Source organism: Neovison vison, chromosome 3 (assembly GCF_020171115.1).
Source record: "Neovison vison isolate M4711 chromosome 3, ASM_NN_V1, whole genome shotgun sequence".
NCBI classification, from domain to species: domain Eukaryota; kingdom Metazoa; phylum Chordata; class Mammalia; order Carnivora; family Mustelidae; genus Neogale; species Neogale vison.
In genome coordinates, this window is record NC_058093.1 from 163,834,798 (window position 1) to 163,852,353 (window position 17,556).

General features: G+C 42.7%; 1 protein-coding gene across 1 annotated transcript in view; it reads left to right on the forward strand.

Annotated features, from left to right (window-relative positions):
• The first annotated feature begins 787 nt into the window (after positions 1-787).
• The window catches only part of B4GALT6 (beta-1,4-galactosyltransferase 6), a 67,284-nt gene continuing 50,515 nt past the window's right edge, over positions 788-17,556 (forward strand). The window contains exon 1 of the mRNA XM_044243219.1: positions 788-1,089. Coding sequence (XP_044099154.1) covers positions 975-1,089 — 115 coding nt within the window. The 5' untranslated portion in view covers positions 788-974. The remainder of the gene's footprint in view (positions 1,090-17,556) is intronic.

Consider the following 17,556-nt stretch of genomic DNA (forward strand, 5'->3'; position numbering starts at 1 on the left):
CCCCTTCAGCGACCTAGACGCGGCTCCGACGGCGCCCGGCCTCCTCTTCGGGCTCCCCGCGTCTGCCCGCAGCGCGAGTCGCCTGGCCGCTCTACGTCTGGTGTCCGGGGGCGGAGTGGGGGCGGCGCCGGCGGGGTCGCCTCACCCCAGGCCGGCGGCGGTAATGTTGCTGCGGTTGCCGCCCTTGCGGCCGGGCGGGCAGCCGGCGGTGGCAGGAGCCAGACTCGGAGCGCGCTCGCCGCTAGCCGGGACGCCGCCCTCGTCTGCGCTCCGCTCCCGCGGCCGCCGCGGGGCGCCGGAGCCCGGCGCGGCATGAGGAGGAGGCTGCGCGCCCGCGAGCGCTCAGCTCCTCGGCCCCCAGGGCCCCCGCGGGCCCCCGCGCGTCGCGCGCGCCGACTGCGGCCCCGGCGCCCACGCTAGCCCCGCGCAGGCACGAGACGCCGCGGCCCGGACGAGGCGGCGGCGCAGGCCTGCCGAGCCCGCGCGGGCCGCTTCCCGAGCGCGGGGGCTGAGCGCCCCGGACCCCAGCGGACGCGGGGAGCCCGGGCGTGCTGCAGTTCGCTGCCCCTCTCCGCAGGGGCGCCGCGGTGCGCAGCCCGCGCCTCTCCCCACCTGCAGCCCCTCCTCCCGCCGCCGCGGGGCGCATAAAAGGCGCGTCCTTGCGCTTCCTGGGCCTCCGCAGGTCCAGCCGTCCCCGGCCCCCCCGCCCCACGCCTTGCCTCCCTTTTCCCTCCTCCACCCCTTCCTCTTCTCCTCCCGCGCCTCCCCTCCCCCGACTCTCCGGCCTCCCATTCATTCCGTCCGCCTCCTCCCCTTCCCTCCTTTCCTCTCCGGCCCTCTCCCCTTGGTCCTCCCCGCGCGGACCCCGTTGCAGTCTTGGGGTTCTTGGTACATTCATGGAAGTTTAGGGCCTGGATGGTGCCCCCAAGTCCGGCGTGAGAGCGCAGCCTGAGCTGCTGGCCGGGAAGAGGAAGATGTCTGTGCTCAAGAGGATGATGCGGGTCTCCAATCGCTCCCTCCTCGCCTTCATCTTCTTCTTCTCCCTCTCCTCCTCCTGCCTCTACTTCGTCTATGTGGCTCCGGGCATCGGTAAGCACCGAGACACACCCTCCCTTCCCACAGTCACACCGAAGGAAATGCAGGATGTTACTTATGGGATTTGGAAGGTGTATAAACAGGGGACTGGCAGAAAGCATTTTGTCTGAAATGTTATTTCAGACATGTCAGATAAACTGCTGGGGCATGGCTTTAGTATGTGAGTTTCGTTTGTGCCGGTTTAACTAACTTAAAAGACTGCATTAAATGGACGTAGCAAAATTAGGTGTAATTTTGCCGATGCCTTGGTCGCTTTCTCGAGTATTCGTGACAGCTTTATTCATGTGATATCAGCTCCTGAAGCTTAAACTCGGTGCTTAATCCTAGTTTTATTCAAACACCCTCGGATGTAATAACTGGTTTAAAAATATGAAGGAGAAACCAACACCAGGGGATGTGATTGAGTTCAAGAATGTATGTATTCTAGTGTTCTAGGTCACTTTTTTAGAATGGGGTCAGTGAACATTTGTGCTACACTTCAGGAATTTTTAGGCGATGAATTTTCTTGTGAAAACAATGCTCCATTCTTTAGTCTGCTTTTCAAGGGTAGGTAGATTCTGCTACCTGTTAGGATGATTTCTGAGATAATACAGTGATTAAAGTGACAGTTATACAGGATCGTTTGTAGTTTAACATTTTAACCTGTTTATCATGTTTTGGGTCAAATACCTTTTTAAAGAATCTATTTGGTTTGGGTCATTTAATATTCTAAGTACTCAGTCCCCTTTGGTTGAAAGGTGCCAGTGTGGCATTCTAATGAGTAAAAAATAAGAACTTCGTATGGATATTAAAACACATTGTATCTCCAAAACTTTCTGAGTTTTTCCTGGCCATTATGTGTTTAATGTTAAATATTTATAGTATGTATTTAATGTTAATGTATTTAGTGTAAAATATAAGTTTATTGTTCACTCAGTAATAGTGCGTACCTCCTGTTATTTCTTTTTAGACACTAGTAGTCTTTTGACCCAGGGCCTTTTCTCCCTGGGTAAGTCAAAAATGTATGGCCTCTTAAACAGTGAAAACACCTGCAGAATTTTGAGATGGCATTAGTATCAGAGCATTGACTTGTTTGATTATTATAGAGTATTGTAATGAATTGCCGGGGAGAAGGAAGATGCAGACCTCATGAAGACTGTTGCATTTCCTAGAACAGAATTACTATGTGACTTTTTCTTGATCAAATTTTTGAATTCAAGTAAGATGTGTAAATTAAGACAATGATGCTTGAGAAGACATAAATTGTTGAAACCTTGATGTATTCCAAAATGGAAATTTGAGGTTAAAGTTTTAAGTGTGAATATTTTAAGATATTATTTTCTTTTAAAGTAGTTTTTTCTTTAGGCTAAATAAAAACCCCTGGAAGCCTGTAGTAGAAATGACAGTGGTGTTCAGTGGACTTGAGAGTAGATAGCCAAATTATTTGGCTGGCTTTTCTTAAAATCCTCTGCCATTTTGACAGTCTTAGAAATTAACTCTTCCTTTTACAGCCATTTTTACTTTGTCATGTAGCTCTTTAAAGGCTGGAAATTTTTGAATGATGTTGGTTACTCAGACATTAACTTTGAGAGGTTTTGCAGAAAAAGGTTTTTTGCACTTAGGCAACACTGTTTTTACTTTCTTGGTATTTTGAATAACTTGTTGAAGTTATGATACTCAAAATGTTAACCAAAGGAGATCAGAATTCTGTTACTTGATAGTCATCCTTTTTTTTTTCTTGGTTCATTGATATATTATCTGTAGAATCTTAAAATTCAATTAATATGTAATACTAATACTTTTTTCTCAGTTATGTGTGAGTTTAACGTTTGCCATGGAGTAATCACTTATATATCATAAAATTTGGCAGTTTTCTTACAGACAATTAGGTTGTCACAGTTAAGCTTCTGTTTTTGTGGGTCTTAAATTTAGAACTTAAAAAAATTGACTGAAGCCAGTAAGGAGAATGAAACCCAAAACTTATAAAGTGCTATCAATTTGTTAAGTTATATCTATTTCCCAAACCCAGTATTACTTAACAGAAAAAAAAAAAAGTCTCCTTATTTCTCTTTTATTGGGAAGCAGTTTTCCAAAAATCACGTTTGCCTGAAAGCTCAAATTTTATCATTGGCAACAAATACTGTCAGGGTTTTTTTTTTGTTTTTTGTTTTTTGTTTTTTTGGAAGTGCCAGGCTCACTTTGTTCATTTTTGGGAAAATGTAGGTCAAATACAGGAGTTTAAATAACCAAGCTTGTCAGTTCTTTAAAGTAAAAGTGATAGTTCATGAAAAATGTGGCTAGTTCAGCTCACAATGCAAAATCAGTGCACAAGTTGATTTTCAGGATAACCATAGTACGTTGGTGTGCTACAGAAATGCTTCATGTACACTTCCTGTTTTATTCCAGACTTCTTCTTAATGAGATATACCCCCAAACTAGGTTCTTATAACTAATTTACATTAGATGTACAGAGAAGCTTCTTGAAATAATTCATATTTTAGTCTGAATTACATCTTAGGGCAAAACTTTTTTGTGATGAAAACATATGTGGTGTAAGAGAGCACTTTTTATTGATTCTAAGTAAATGTTTCAAATGTCTTCTGTTAAAAAGTCCGTATTATTCCTGTCCACATCAACCTGTTGTGTAGACATTAATTTTATTTTCCTACATTTTCTGTCCAGAGACCTGTTTTTGTCTTGCACCTTCCCCCAGGCAGTCCTTTTCTTATTTTTAGTTCCTTTTTCTTAGCCTTCTTAACCTGTGTTCCTCCCTCCCTCTCTCTCTTCCCTCTGAGCAGATAGTACCACACAGTTGTAGACAGCATAGTCTGTTTAGTTTCCAGTGTTTTCTCATGTTGAACAATTCATTGGCTATTTAGGTGTTACTCTAAGAGTCCCATCAGACTCCAAGCTCATTATTTTAAGAATAATTGGAAACATTTTCCTTGAAATTTCAGATTCATGCAGGAAACGCATGGATAGCCTGTATGTTATGAACTTTAGTAACAAGGGAACTAGTCTGTAGACACCATCCCCCACAGGAAGACAAGATTTTTTTCCCTAGCCCATCTGGTAGAGTCAGGAGCCATTAGTTGTTTCTCGTTCTCTTTCGCCTCTGTACGTGATTGCAAAAAGATGAGTGCATATTCCCCCCCAAGTTCTTGACCTGGCTGGATTGAGAGTAGAATCCCATTTCGTGTTTAGTTTCCAGTGCAGCTTCCAACACAGCATACTTGTATTTTCCTGCTGTTGCTTCGTAGGAGAAGATGAACTTATGACTTTGGAGTTCATTCATCCAACACAAGTGGAGTATCTCAGATAGGCTAGACATTGTTTGAGGCACAGAAGATAGATGACTAAGACACAGTTAGTTCCTTCATGCTACAATGGGACGAGCACCAGGAAAGAGCTGCCAGTCATTGGAAAGCCTGCATTGTGGACTTTAAGGTTAAGGATTTCCAGAGGAAGCTGGTGGTTGGAACAAGCTATTGAGGATGGATAAGATTTAACTGGACTAAGCAATGGGGCAACAGGGCCCAAGATACTTACAGAAAATAGGAGTATTTCCATCTGGCTACCACTTAGGGTATGGGCTGGCAGATCAGCCACATTGAGAGTAATTTTTGGGACTCCCCTGCCCTGCCTAGTGTTTTGATGTTGAGGTCCCTAAAATTCTGGCAGAGAGAAGCTGGTTTTGACTCATACAGGTTTATCAAAGCTGTCTGTGATTAAGAAAAACGTTGATGGGCCTATAATCAATGGGGTAGTATTGTGGAGAAGGTTGTACGACTCCATTGGGAGTGGGGTTTCACGGTCTGTGTGACTCACCAGAGGTTTTGACCTTTCCTAGATGTGCTGACAGGCGGTTTTATTCTTTGAATAGAGGTGGAATCTGGTTGGGGCACTTTGGTCTGGATTCCTGTGGGCCCTTTAAGGAATTACCTGGCAATTTGGGCCTCTAGGCGGATTGCACTCTGCTGGTACTAGTGTAGTTCATGGGCAGTCAGGACCTGTGGGGGTGTGTGTACCAGTAGGTGTTAGGGCAAGGGTAGCTTTGTTAGGTCCTTGCTGATAGACCCTTCACATTTTCCCTGGCTCTCTCTTGGCTTGCTCAGAAGGTGGCAAGTTGCCCTGCAGCTTTCTTATCATAGCCCTTTGGCCTCCTGGCCCTGGCTGGGTAAGCCTGGTTGTGTTGTGAGCTGTAACACTTTGCTTTGTGTTTCAAAGGTCCCTTGGTTTTTTCATCACCCAAGTTCTCTGACCTACATGGCTCCTTTCAAGGGTTCTTTTGATTTGGGCTCTGGTGTCAGCGGTTTCTTTCCTCTGGGCCTTCCTTTGCTGGTCCACTTATCCAATGCTCAAATTTTTGCCCTGGGAGTAGCAGGAAAGATCAGAAGTTTTGAAAAGGGGAATGATGCAATCCTTTGTTCTACAGCATTTCTCTTAGCATGGAGCCCAGTGATAGAGGGCACAACTAGTGCCAGGGACACCAGGTAGGAATTTTTTTTTGGTAGCTCAGAAGATTAGAACATGATCAAGGTCATAGTTGGGTCTGGGCAGAGTTGAGAGGATGGGAGTAGTGACATTGAATGAAAGGGAGAAGCTTTAAGACATTGTTTGTATTCTAGCTTCGACAACCTGGTAACTGGTCATAGGGAATAGAGAATGGCATGTCCTTGGAGGGAGCTGTTTTGGTTTTAGAGAAACTGAGTTAGGACACCAGTGGGATGCCCAGGAGGAACTTCTCAGTAGTAGGAAGATGGACATAAGGACTTGGAGCCCAGGAGAAATGTTTGACAGGAGCGAGATTTGGCTGTCTTCAGCAGGTAGATGAATGGTACTTACTTCTCTCCCAACATATCTGAGTTTTATTTTTTATTTATTTTCCACTCCTACAAGCAGAAGTGACTCACTGAGTCAGTTACTCTTAAACGTGGGATGATAGAGGCTAAATCAAAATATAGAGGAGGCCCAAGTGTACTTTGAATAGTTTCCCGTGAGACTCTGTTCCCCTTTTCATTCCCCAGTACCAAATAGGCAGTCATTGTGGTTGATACATGGAAAGTTTTGGGTGGCCACTCAAGGAGAACTTGCGGAAGCTGAAAAGAAGGCAGCCGTGGATACAGTCTAACAGCTTAGGGTAAGTGGAGAAATAGGAACAGGAAAATGAAGGGAAAGAGAGATCATATGAGCAAAGTGAGGTTTTGTTGATGAATGAATGAATGAATGAATGAAAAATGATGATTAGCAAGACAAGTGTTGAAATGGGTTAATGCAAGGTGACTGGGTGGCTCAGTTGGTTGAAAGACTGCCTTCAGCTCAGGTCATGATCCCAGGGTCCTGGGATTGAGCCCCACATCAGGCTCCCTGCTCAGTGGGAAACCTTGCTTCTCCTTCTCCCTCTTTCTTCCCAGCTTCTGTTCCCTCTCTTGCTGTCTGTCTCTCTCTCTCTCTGTCAAACAAATAAAGAAATAAAATCTTAAAAAAAAAATAAAAGAAATGGTGCTTAATGTTTGTAAGAAGAATTACCAATTTGATAAGTAGGAGGTCCATGACAGCTGCTTCAGGAACAATTTTTGTTTTGATTGGTCAGATAGCCTTGAGTTGGGTAGTAAATCAGAGGTCCCAGGAAAGTGCCTTAGTTAGGGTAAAGTAGGGGGAAGCAGGATCTAAGGAGTCTTACAAGATGGGAAGACCTGAGGTTCTAAGAACTTTATAGAAAGGTTTAAGGACTGAGGACAGGGTTTGAAGATTTGAGAAAGGGAACAGATTATGACGTGATCTAGGAAGACTCATTCCTTTAGTTTTTCATACAGCGAATGTTTGCAGAAAGTGCTATGGTTCAGCATTGAACAGGATCTACATGGTCCCTGTCTTCATAGATCCTATAGCCAGTGAGAAATCCTCACAACTGAAGAATAACTATTCTAGAGTAAAGTGAAATACCGTTTGCTAGGGAGGCGCGGGTTATGGGATGGCCCTGAGCTGGTTTAGGCATTATGGAGAAGATGAAGGTGCAGCTGAGGCCAGAAGCTTAAGTTAGGTAGTTAAAAGATGGGCTTAGGAGAAAACTATTTCATGCAGGAATGGAAGATTCGAAGGCTAAGAGGTGAAGAAGTGGAAAGTTAAAACAACAACAACAACAACAACAAAGAAACATAGGGACTAAAGCATAGAGTACAGAGGAGAGTGTGGGCTGAAGCTAGAGAGATAAATATGGGTCTAATCGTGATCCTTGTAAACTGGGTGTGAGAACTTGATGTTAGCCCAAGGACAGTTTCAAACATTGAACTTAAATTTTGAGTAGGACAGTGACACAATCAGATTTTCATTTCAGAAATATTTAGGCATTACTGGTATGAATGGGTTAAAGATTGCAATCAGGGAGAGCAGGTAGAGAGAGTAGGATCAAGTGTATAGTTACATTAATTTTGGAGATGGAAGAAGAGGACATAAAGATGTTTGTATTAGCAAAAATGAGATGAATATGGAGAAGAAGGTTCATTCTTGGTTGGGTAGGTATCTGAGTTATTTGTTGAGAGTGAGGCACTCAGTTTATTTGACCAAATCTTAGTATAGAGTGAACTGTTTTCTAACCCAAGTTAAAGAGATTTGGTTTCTGCCTTGGACCACACTAGAGGCTTAGTGAAGAGTTGTTGAGTGGCTGAATGTTTCTGATTAAATCACTTCTCTTGGTATGGCAGCTCCTTTGTCCTCTTACTGGCTTACTCATCAATACCATTGGGTTGTTACATATTAGATACCTTGGGAGAATATGGAGGGACGGGCTGGAATTAGGAACCTTAGAGAAAATTGGATTGGTCTGTATGTTAATTATCTATAACTTTGTGAATTACCCCCAAATGTAGGGCTTTAGAAGAACAAATGTATTATTATCTCATAGATGCAGTGGGCTGGGAATCTGGACCTGGTTTGGCTGCATGCCTGTGGTTCAAGGTCTCTCATGAGGCTGCCGAGTGTTGAGTGTTGATCAGCCTTGTGGTCCACCCATGTGGATTTGGGCAGAGCTCAGTTCCTGAGGGCTGTTGGACCAACGACCTAAGTTTTTTGCAGGCTGTTTGTTGGAGGCCTTCCTCACTTCTTGCCACATGGGCCTCTCCATAGGGCAGCTCATGACCCCATCACTTTCACCATATTTTCTTTTCTTTTCTTTTTTTTTTAAAGATTATATTTCTTTATTTTAGAGAGAAAGTATTAGAGCGAGCGAGCGAGAGAGAGCATGAGCAGGGGTGAGGGGCAGAGGAAGAGGGAGCCGCAGACTGTGCTGAGCAGGGAGCCCAATGTGGGACTTGGTCCCAGGAACCTGAGATCATGACCTGAGCTGAAGGCAGACGCTTTACTTACTGCGTCACCCAGGTGCCCCTGCCCCTGACTTTCTTAGAAGAGAGTCACTCAGTCTACGTTCAAGGGAATGGGATGTGTTCTTAGAGACTTCCCACCCAGTCGGATTGCTATTCTTGAGCAGCATTTGTAGCTTAAGCTATACTGTTTCAGTATAAATGAATCTAAATCCTTTGGACTTGTGGGAAATGCAGTATTTTTGGAGGGAAAATTGATTCACTGAAATCTGACAATGCTAAATACTATTCTTCGTGTTTTTCTTTTGTGAATAAATTTGAGGTCTATTGAACAACATGGTGGAATGAGATAAATGACACATGTATCCTGCAGCAGTGCTTATCGGATTTCCTTTTAATGTCTGTGAGAAGTAAGAATAGCCAGGTCTGTGGATACTTCTAAAGGAGAAACTCCTAATCTAGGCTTGTAGTCTCCATATGGTACGTGTGGTAGGTATTCCAAATACCAGTTAGAATTTAGTTGGGTTTTTCTCTTGAGGCAGTGTTCTACAAGGTGGAGAATTTCCTAACCCACCGTGCTGTCGGGCTTTTATTAAAGAGTGTACTGCAGAGCTTATCAGGGCACTTGACTTTGTAGGCCTTGGGCTCTGGTAGTCAGAGCAGTGGCTGCCAGTGTCCCCACCAGTGCTCTAGGTTTGAGCCTGTGTTCAAGGGCCCCGCGCCATGGGAACCTTGGACACAGAGGCCATGGTGTCTGGAGCCAAAGCTTTGTGCAAAAGAAGAACCAGGAGAAAGATTCGAGATGGAGCTTCATAGAGCTGTCCCTGCCACACTCCAAACCCCATGCTTATGGAATAAAAGCCTTGTTTTAAAGAAAGAGAAGGCAAGACAGCCTCTCAAAGATTGTCATGTGCCCAGAGTCTCACATGTCATTGTTGGAAGATCTGAGGTATATAGTTTTTTGGAAGAGCTGAAATGTACACCTTGGGATAGCTGACTCTTCCACTGTGCAGGAGGTGAAGGGTCTGGTCATTGATTGTTGCCCTGGGAAATGATTTGGGGGAAATATGAGCTCTGTGTTCTTTAGGTTAAAGGAACACCATATCGAAGAGAGATGAACTTTTTTTTTGTTTGTTTTTTGAATAGCATCAGGTAACAGTGAGGGTAGTTACAAAGAGTCAGATTTTAAGAAAAGAAATCAAATCATCCTGACTGAGATACAAATAATAAAATAAGGCTTCCTAAGTGCCTCATCAAGCCAGGGGTAGATGACCACCTGTTAAAGCTGGTGAAGGTGCTCTACTTGGGAGACTGGATAGACTTCTAATAGCCTCTTAAACGCAGTGGTGCTGTGTTAAACTCTGCAGCACCCTTGCTCACCCAGCCTCAGGGCAGACCTGCTCCTCCACCTGTCTCCCACACCCCCACCCACACTGCCTTTTGTGACTCCCTTTCCCTTTCAAGCCTGCATTTCATGTTTGTCCTAACCTCAGTAAGTGTGAAGGTGGTGGGGGGAGGCTGCAATGTGACAGTGGAAAGAGGTGCATGGCGGGGATTTGTGTTTGGGAGTTCCCAAGAGCATTGATGCCTGCGTTTGCAGCGGTCCCCTTCTGATCAACTTTCCTGGCTGCCTGAGACCAAACTGGCTATTGTTACCACTGCCTCAGACCACAGTGTTCCCATTTAATCAGAGCTGCCTGCCCCTGGCATCTCTGTCATCCCTTTTCCCTCCTTTTCCCTCTGAATCGGTTTTTCTTCTTTTTAATTTCTAGAGGACATGGTAATTCAGTATTTTAAAGACCGTTTCTTCCCATTTCTGCCTTTTGTCAGAACAGCAAAGAGAATACTATTACACAGGTAATATGGTTTGGGTTGAAGATCAGGCCGATTCAAGGTTGAAAGTAGGCACCTACAATGCCATTAACATTCCTTTGCAAAATTAAGAGTTTACTCCAGTTAGTACTAGATATTTTTACTTCGTGTCTTGGATTCACTGGAGAATTTCAGGGAACACCTCAATTTTATTTTTCTCTAGTACGTGAATCATGCATTGGGCCAACCTGATTTGTTATGGTTCGTGGGTGTACTTGTTTTTGGTCATACCACAACTTGGCAAAGTTTGGTTTAAAGCTACAGCAAGAACCCTCTTCAGTTAAAATAGGAAAACTAGCTTAAAGGATGTTCATCAGCAGTTATATTTTTGGCTACGTGGCACAGCAAAATGTTTAGGAAAACATACTTAGTAATTTTAAATCTGAAATTTATAATTAACTTTTTTTTTCTCCAGAGGCATAATAAATATGGCTTTTTGCTTTCATCTTTGTTTTCAGGATTAATTACTCGAGTTAGTAAAAGTCTTTGGCTCCACCAAATCATTGTGTGATACCATTATAATAGGAGGTAAACATAGATTCTGCTGTGTCTGAATAAACTGTGCATAAATTAGAAAGCTGTATAGAGGATTTATTTAATATAAGTTAAACTAATATAAAAAGAAGATTCTACTTTTTTGCTTGTTATGTTTAAAGAATTACTACAAGCAGTGTTTTTCGAACATGAATGTGCTTAAGCCTTACTTAAGGTGGTTTGCATACATAAGTTTATTTCTTAGGTTTTTATTACCAGATGTGCTAATTCTGATTCTGGTTCATTTTTAATACACATCCTAGGTAATTCTGGACCCTGGGAACTTTATTTCTGACAAATACCCCAACTGATAGGTTAAAAAAAATCAAGTGGTAGATAGGTTTATTTTTTGAAATTAATCATTTTCTATCATTTGCTCTTTCACAGAAGTAAACTTACTTTTTTAAAAACCAGATTAACGTGTTTGTAGCATCATGTTTTACTGGAGCTAGAGATGGCAATCATGGTGAAAAATTTTTTTCCTCCAGAACAGAAATGGGCAGAATGGACAAACACATCCTTTAAGATAACCAAGATCCTGTGTTTCTTTGTGGGTCTGCAGTGACTGTATGATTGAGTTATAAGTTGATCAGAAATTTGTTACTGTTTCTAATTATTAGAAAGTTACATAGTGATTTACTTGATAAGATTAAAAAGTGATTAAAGCATATAGCCCTGCATGTTAGCCAATGATTTAAAAACATTTCATGGGACACCTGGGTGGCTCAGTTGCTTAAGCATCTGCCTTTGGCTCAGGTCAGGCTCTCAGGGTCCTGGGATAGAGTCCCACACTGGCCTCCCTGCTAAGTGGGGAGTCTGCTTCTCCCTCTGCCTGTAGCTTCCCCTGCTTGTGCTTATTCTCTGACAAATAAATAAATGAAATCTTAAAAAAAAAATAAGCTTAAAAAAATTCATATAGCATCTGGCTAGGAAAGTCCCTTTGTAATATTGTTACAGGTGAGTAGGTATATGAGATTTGTTACTGTAACCTGTCATCTAGATTGAAATATTATGTCTTGTTTCCTTTTTAGATTTTGAGGCTTGCTAGTGTTAATGTGCCTTTACCGAAACCATTTTACATATATTACCTTCCTGATAATTAAGTTAATAGCTCAGAAATTATGACTTATGCAATTTCCAGTTTGACTTAGAGGAAGAGAAATTGGACTTTATTTTTATTTGAATCGAGGGACTTAAGGCAGGGAATTATAAGGTGCCTTGTATATTGATTTAAAAATGTGCTCTGGCTTTGGAAATCTTTTATAAAAATTTTATTTGTTTGAGAGAGAGAGCGCGCGCACGCATGTGCATGTGCGTGCACGTGCACGTGTGCACAGTGGGGGAGGGGCAGAGGGAGGGAAAGGGAAAGAAAGTCTCAAGGACACTCTGCACCAGCCTGTGGATCTCATGACCCTGAGATCATGACTGGACCCAAAATCAAGAGTCCGAGGCTCATGTGACTGGGCCAGCCAGGCTCCCCTAGCTTTAGAAATCTTTGACACTCATTTCCCACAGTGCATTCATCTCTCCTGCTTCTTTTAGAGTCATTTTCCTTTCATAAAATAAATTCAAAATTTCAAGATATTTTAATTGTGAAAACACAAGGAAATCGGGGATGATCATAAAACATGTAGTTCAAATACCACTTCCACTTTTTTTTCTCATGATAGAATTCTTAAGAGGATAGAGATTCATTTCACATTCACCATATGTACTCTGAAATCATTAAATTTCAACAATTCTGTAATGTTTTCTGGGTGTGATTATTTATGGTTTGATCTTTAGTATGTAATTTCATTAAGTAAATTTCCTTACTGATTGGCTTTTAAAAAAATCTGTTTAATTGCCTACATTCTTCTTCCTTAATTCCCTCATTTTCTCCAAATTTTGTTTTTCTACAGGGTGGGGTGTAATGCTTAACTCTTGAATCCTCTGTCCTGCCTTAAAGAAGCATGTGTTTGTTTTAAGTGAATAATAGTGAACTAATACATGACAGTGCAGATTGATATCTTGTGTTAGTGTTTTCATATTTTCAGGTTTGGAGTCTATTTTTAGAATTATTAGCTAAGTGTAAACTAGCCTGAACTGATGATCTGATTGTTTTGAAGGTACTTCTGTGGTTTTAGGCAGTTTATGCTTTTTCAGGATTTTGATTTTTACTGAGGCACCCCCTGGAGACCTTAGTTTCTGCTGTTTGGCAGACTGTAGGCATTCAGTAAATATCTGTCCAACAAACACATGTCTCCACCCTGAACATCTTTAATAAGACTGTTGGAAATCCAATTTTATTTAAAAATATTTAATTTTTATCAGTATTCAAGCACAAATAATCTCTCAAAATAACTTAAAACTGCTTAACTGCAGAATGGAAATGGTGAAAGCACCAATTGTAAAGAATTTCTTGTTAATATTTAGTGTCTACGTCAGCAAAGCTGTAGCTGTTGGCTAAGATCTGAAATAGAGCTATACTGTATATAGTCATGGAATTCATTATTCCTTGATAAAATGGGATTCTGAATGCAGAGTTCTTTCATTCTCTTAATTCATTAGTCAGCCCATGACTCACTTGAAAGATGGGGAGGTTGTTATTCTAGGCTGGTAATTATTTGCACTACAGATTTCCTTGAGCCCATACCTAGCTTTGAATTACTGTCACTGTGATAAGATACTCTGCTTAAATAGTACTTTGGCATAAAGTGAAAGTATGTTTTGTTTTCAACCCAAGCAGTACTTTGGTCCTAGGCAAAATATGAGCAATATTTCATATATAGTCTGGCCTGATCCTGGGGTTTACAACATTATTACCAGAGATAATATGTTTAGCTTTACCATCTTGGGTGAGTCATTTCTGAGAATTAGTTGAACAAGGGCTAGATGTGGGTAGAAGAAAACCTTTAGGCATCTGCAGCCGATACTTAGAAAATTATTGTGAGATCTGATAGATTCAAAATACCAGATTCAGATGTCTGTAGTAATATCCAGGGGCATATATAAGTGGTATTTTGCTTTTTTTCCACATCGTTTATTTCGGTATATGTTCTGTAGCTAATATGGGAAACTGTTTACTCTCCTGTAGGCTTTAGTCCCCTTCGGATTTCCTCCTTCTCTTCACTAACTGAGATTTGGCTTATCCCTCCTTTCTCACTCGCTCATTACTTTTTTTTTTTTCCAATTTATTTATTTTCAGAAAAACAGTATTCATTATTTTTTCAACACACCCAGTGCTCCATGCAAGCTGTGCCCTCTATAATACCCACCACCTGGTACCCCAACCTCCCACCCCACCGCCACTTCAAACCCCTCATATTGTTTTTCAGAGTCCATAGTCTCTCATGGTTCACCTCCCCTTCCAATTTACCCAAAAGCACATACCCTCCCCAATGTCCATAACCCTGCCCCTCTTCTCCCAACCCCCCTCCCCCCAGCAACCCACAGTTTGTTTCGTGAGATTAAGAGTCACTTATGGTTTGTCTCCCTCCCTATCCCATCTTGTTTCATGGATTCTTCTCCTACCCACTTAAGCCCCCACCGCTCATTACTTTTTACATTAAGGATTTCTCTCTCTCTTTCTCTCTCTCTCTCTCTCTCTCTCTCTCTCTCTCTCTCTCTCTCTCTCGTGCGCGCTTTTTTTTTTTTTTTTGGCCCCTCCCTCTCCTCTATGACTTTCAGCCCTGGCTTCTTCCAAATTGCTGCCATTCAGACCTGTTCTTGAATCCCAGTTCTTAAATTCTATCTATGCAACTTGCCTCTGAGTTTGTTTTTTGATATTTTAAATGGGGAAAAGTTATACCTGCACCATGTGGTGGTGTATTTCCTAGGACTGCCATATGAGTTACCACACACTGCGTGGCTTAAAACAACAGGAATTTATTCTCTCCCAGTTCTGGAGGCCAGGAGTCTGAAATCAGATGTTGTCAGGACTGCGCTCCCTCTGGAGTCTCTCGAGGGGGATCCTTCCTTGCTATTTCCAGCTTCAGGTGCCTGTTGGCATTTCTTGCCTTCCTGGGCTTATGGTCACATCACTCCAGTCTCTGCCTCCATCTTTACCTTGCTCACTTCTGTGTGGGTGTGTGTATGTGTATGTAAAATATTCCTTTCCCTTTTCTTTCTTTTTTTTTTTTTTTAAAGATTATTTATTTATTTATTTGACAGAGAGAAATCACAGGTAGGCAGAGAGGCAGGCAGAGAGAGAGAGAGGAGGAAGCAGGCTCCCTGCTGAGCAGAGAGCCCGATACGGGACTCGATCCCAGGACCCTGAGATCATGACCTGAGCCGAAGGCAGCGGCTTAACCCACTGAGCCACCCAGGCGCCCTCCTTTCCCTTTTCTTATCTGAGCATTTGTCATTGGATTTAGAGCCCACCCAGATAATCCAGGTTGATCTTCTCATCTCAAGATCCTTAATTATATCTGCAAAGACTCCTTTTCCAAATAAGATAACATTTTCATGGCTTCTGGGAATTAGGATGCACATATTTTTTGGGGGACCCCATACAACCTGCTACATACATGCACACATGTGTGCACACTCTCAGGGAGGGGCAGAGGGGAATGAAAGGGAAATAATCTCACGGGGACCGTGTGTGCTGTGCACAGAGCAATGTACAGATAGAGGCAGAGACTGGAGTGATGTGACCATGAGCCCAGGAAGGCAAGAAATGCCGGCAGGCACCTGCCTGATACAGGGGCTCCATCTCATGACTCTGAGATCATGACCTGAGCTGAAACCAAGAGTCAGATGCTTAACTGCCTGAGCCATCCAGGCGCCCTTCCCTTCTCTTTAGAAGCCTCTACCCACCAGCATTCTCCATGCCGGCATGATTTTGGCAGTTAGTACAGACATATCTCATTTTATTATGCTTCACTTTATTGTGCTTTGTAGATAATGGGTTTTTATAAATTGATGGTTTGTCGCAAACTTATATTAAGCAAGCCTGTTACTGCCATTTTCCCAACAATCTCTGCTTACTTCATGTCTCTGTGTCACATTTGATAACTGTAATATTTCAAACCTTTTCATTATTATGGTATTTGTTATGGTCATCTGTGTTCTTTGATAATACTACTGTAATTGTTTTGGGTATCAGGATCTTTGCACGTATAAGACAGCAAGTACACTTAATTGATAAAAGCATGTGTTCTGACTGCTTCACTGATGGGCCATTCCCCATCAGTCTCCCTCTCCTTGATCCTCCCTGTATTCCCTGAAACACAACAGTATTGAAATTAGGCTAATTAATAATCCTACAGTGGCCTCTAAGTGTTCACCTCAAAGGAAGAGTCCCACATCTCTCACTTGAAATTAAAAGCTAGAAATGAGGGGTGCCTTGGTGGCTCAGTAGGTTAAGCTTCTGCCTTCGGCTTAGGTCATGATCTCAGGGTCCTGGGATCGAGCCCTACATCGGGCTCTCTACTCTCCAGGGGGTCTGCTCCCCCCACCTCTCTCTTTGCTTCTCTGCCTATTCGTGATCACTCTTTCTCTCTGTCAAATAAATAAGTAAGATCTTTTAAAAAAAAAAAAAGCTAGAAATGATATGCTTAATGAGAAAGGAATGTCAAAAGCCAATAGGCAGAAGGATGGACCCCTTGCACCAAATAGCCCAGTGAATGCAGAGAAATGATTCTTTTTCTTTTCTTTCCTTTCCTTTTCTCTCTTTTTTAAAGGTTTTATTTATTTCTTTATTTATCACAGAGAGAGAGAGAGAGAGAGAGAGAGAGCACAAGCAGGCAGAGTGGCAGGCAGAGGCAGAGAGAGAAGCAGGCTCCTTGCTGAGCAAGGAACCGGATGTGGGACTGGATTACAGGATCCTGGGATCATGACCTGAGCTGAAGGCAGAGGCTTAACCGACTAAGCCACCCAAGTGTTCTTTTCTTTTCTTCTCCTTTTTCTTTTCTTTTCTTTTCCTTTCCTTTCTTTCCTTCCTTCCTTTCTTTCTTTAAGATTTTACTTATTTGAGAGAGACAGAGGGCATGAGCACGCTAAGGGAGAGGGACAAGCAGACTCCCCACTGAGCTGAGACCCCCCCCCCGACACAGGGCTCCACACAGGGCTTAATCCCAGGACCTTGAGATCATGACCCGAGACGAAGGCAGATGCTTAACCAACTGAGCCACCCAGGCACTCCTAGAGGAATGGTTCTGGAAGTAAATGAAAAGTGTTACTCCAGTGAATACATGAGTGATAAAAAAATGTGAAACAATCTTGTTGCTGAAGTGGGAAAAGTTTTAGTGGTTTGGTTAGAAGATCCAACCAGCGACAACAGTCCCTGAAACCAGAGCCTAATTCAGAGCCAGGCCCTGCCTCTCTTCAGTTCCATGAAGGCGGAGAGAGGTGAGGAAGCTGTGAGAGAAAAGTCTGAAGCTGGCAGAGAGTGGTTCACCAGGTTTAAAGAAGGAAGCCGTCAGAGTAAGGTGGAAGCAGCAAGTGCAGACGTAGAAACTGTAACAAGTGATCCGGAAGGTCTAGTTAATTAATGAAGGTTGGCTACACCAAACAACAGATTTCCAGTGTAGACAAAACAGTTTTTTATTGGAAGAAGATGCCTCCTACGACTTTTATAGGTAGAGAAGGGGAGTTAGTGCCTGGTTTCAAAGCTTCAAAGAACAAGTGGACTTTCTTGTTAGGTGGGGGCTAATGGAGCTGGTGACTTCAAGTTGAAGCCATTGCTCATTTTCCATTCTCTAAGTCCTAGGATCCTGAAGAATTATGCTAAATCTACTCTGCCTGTGCTCTAGAAATGGAAAAACAAAGCCTTGAT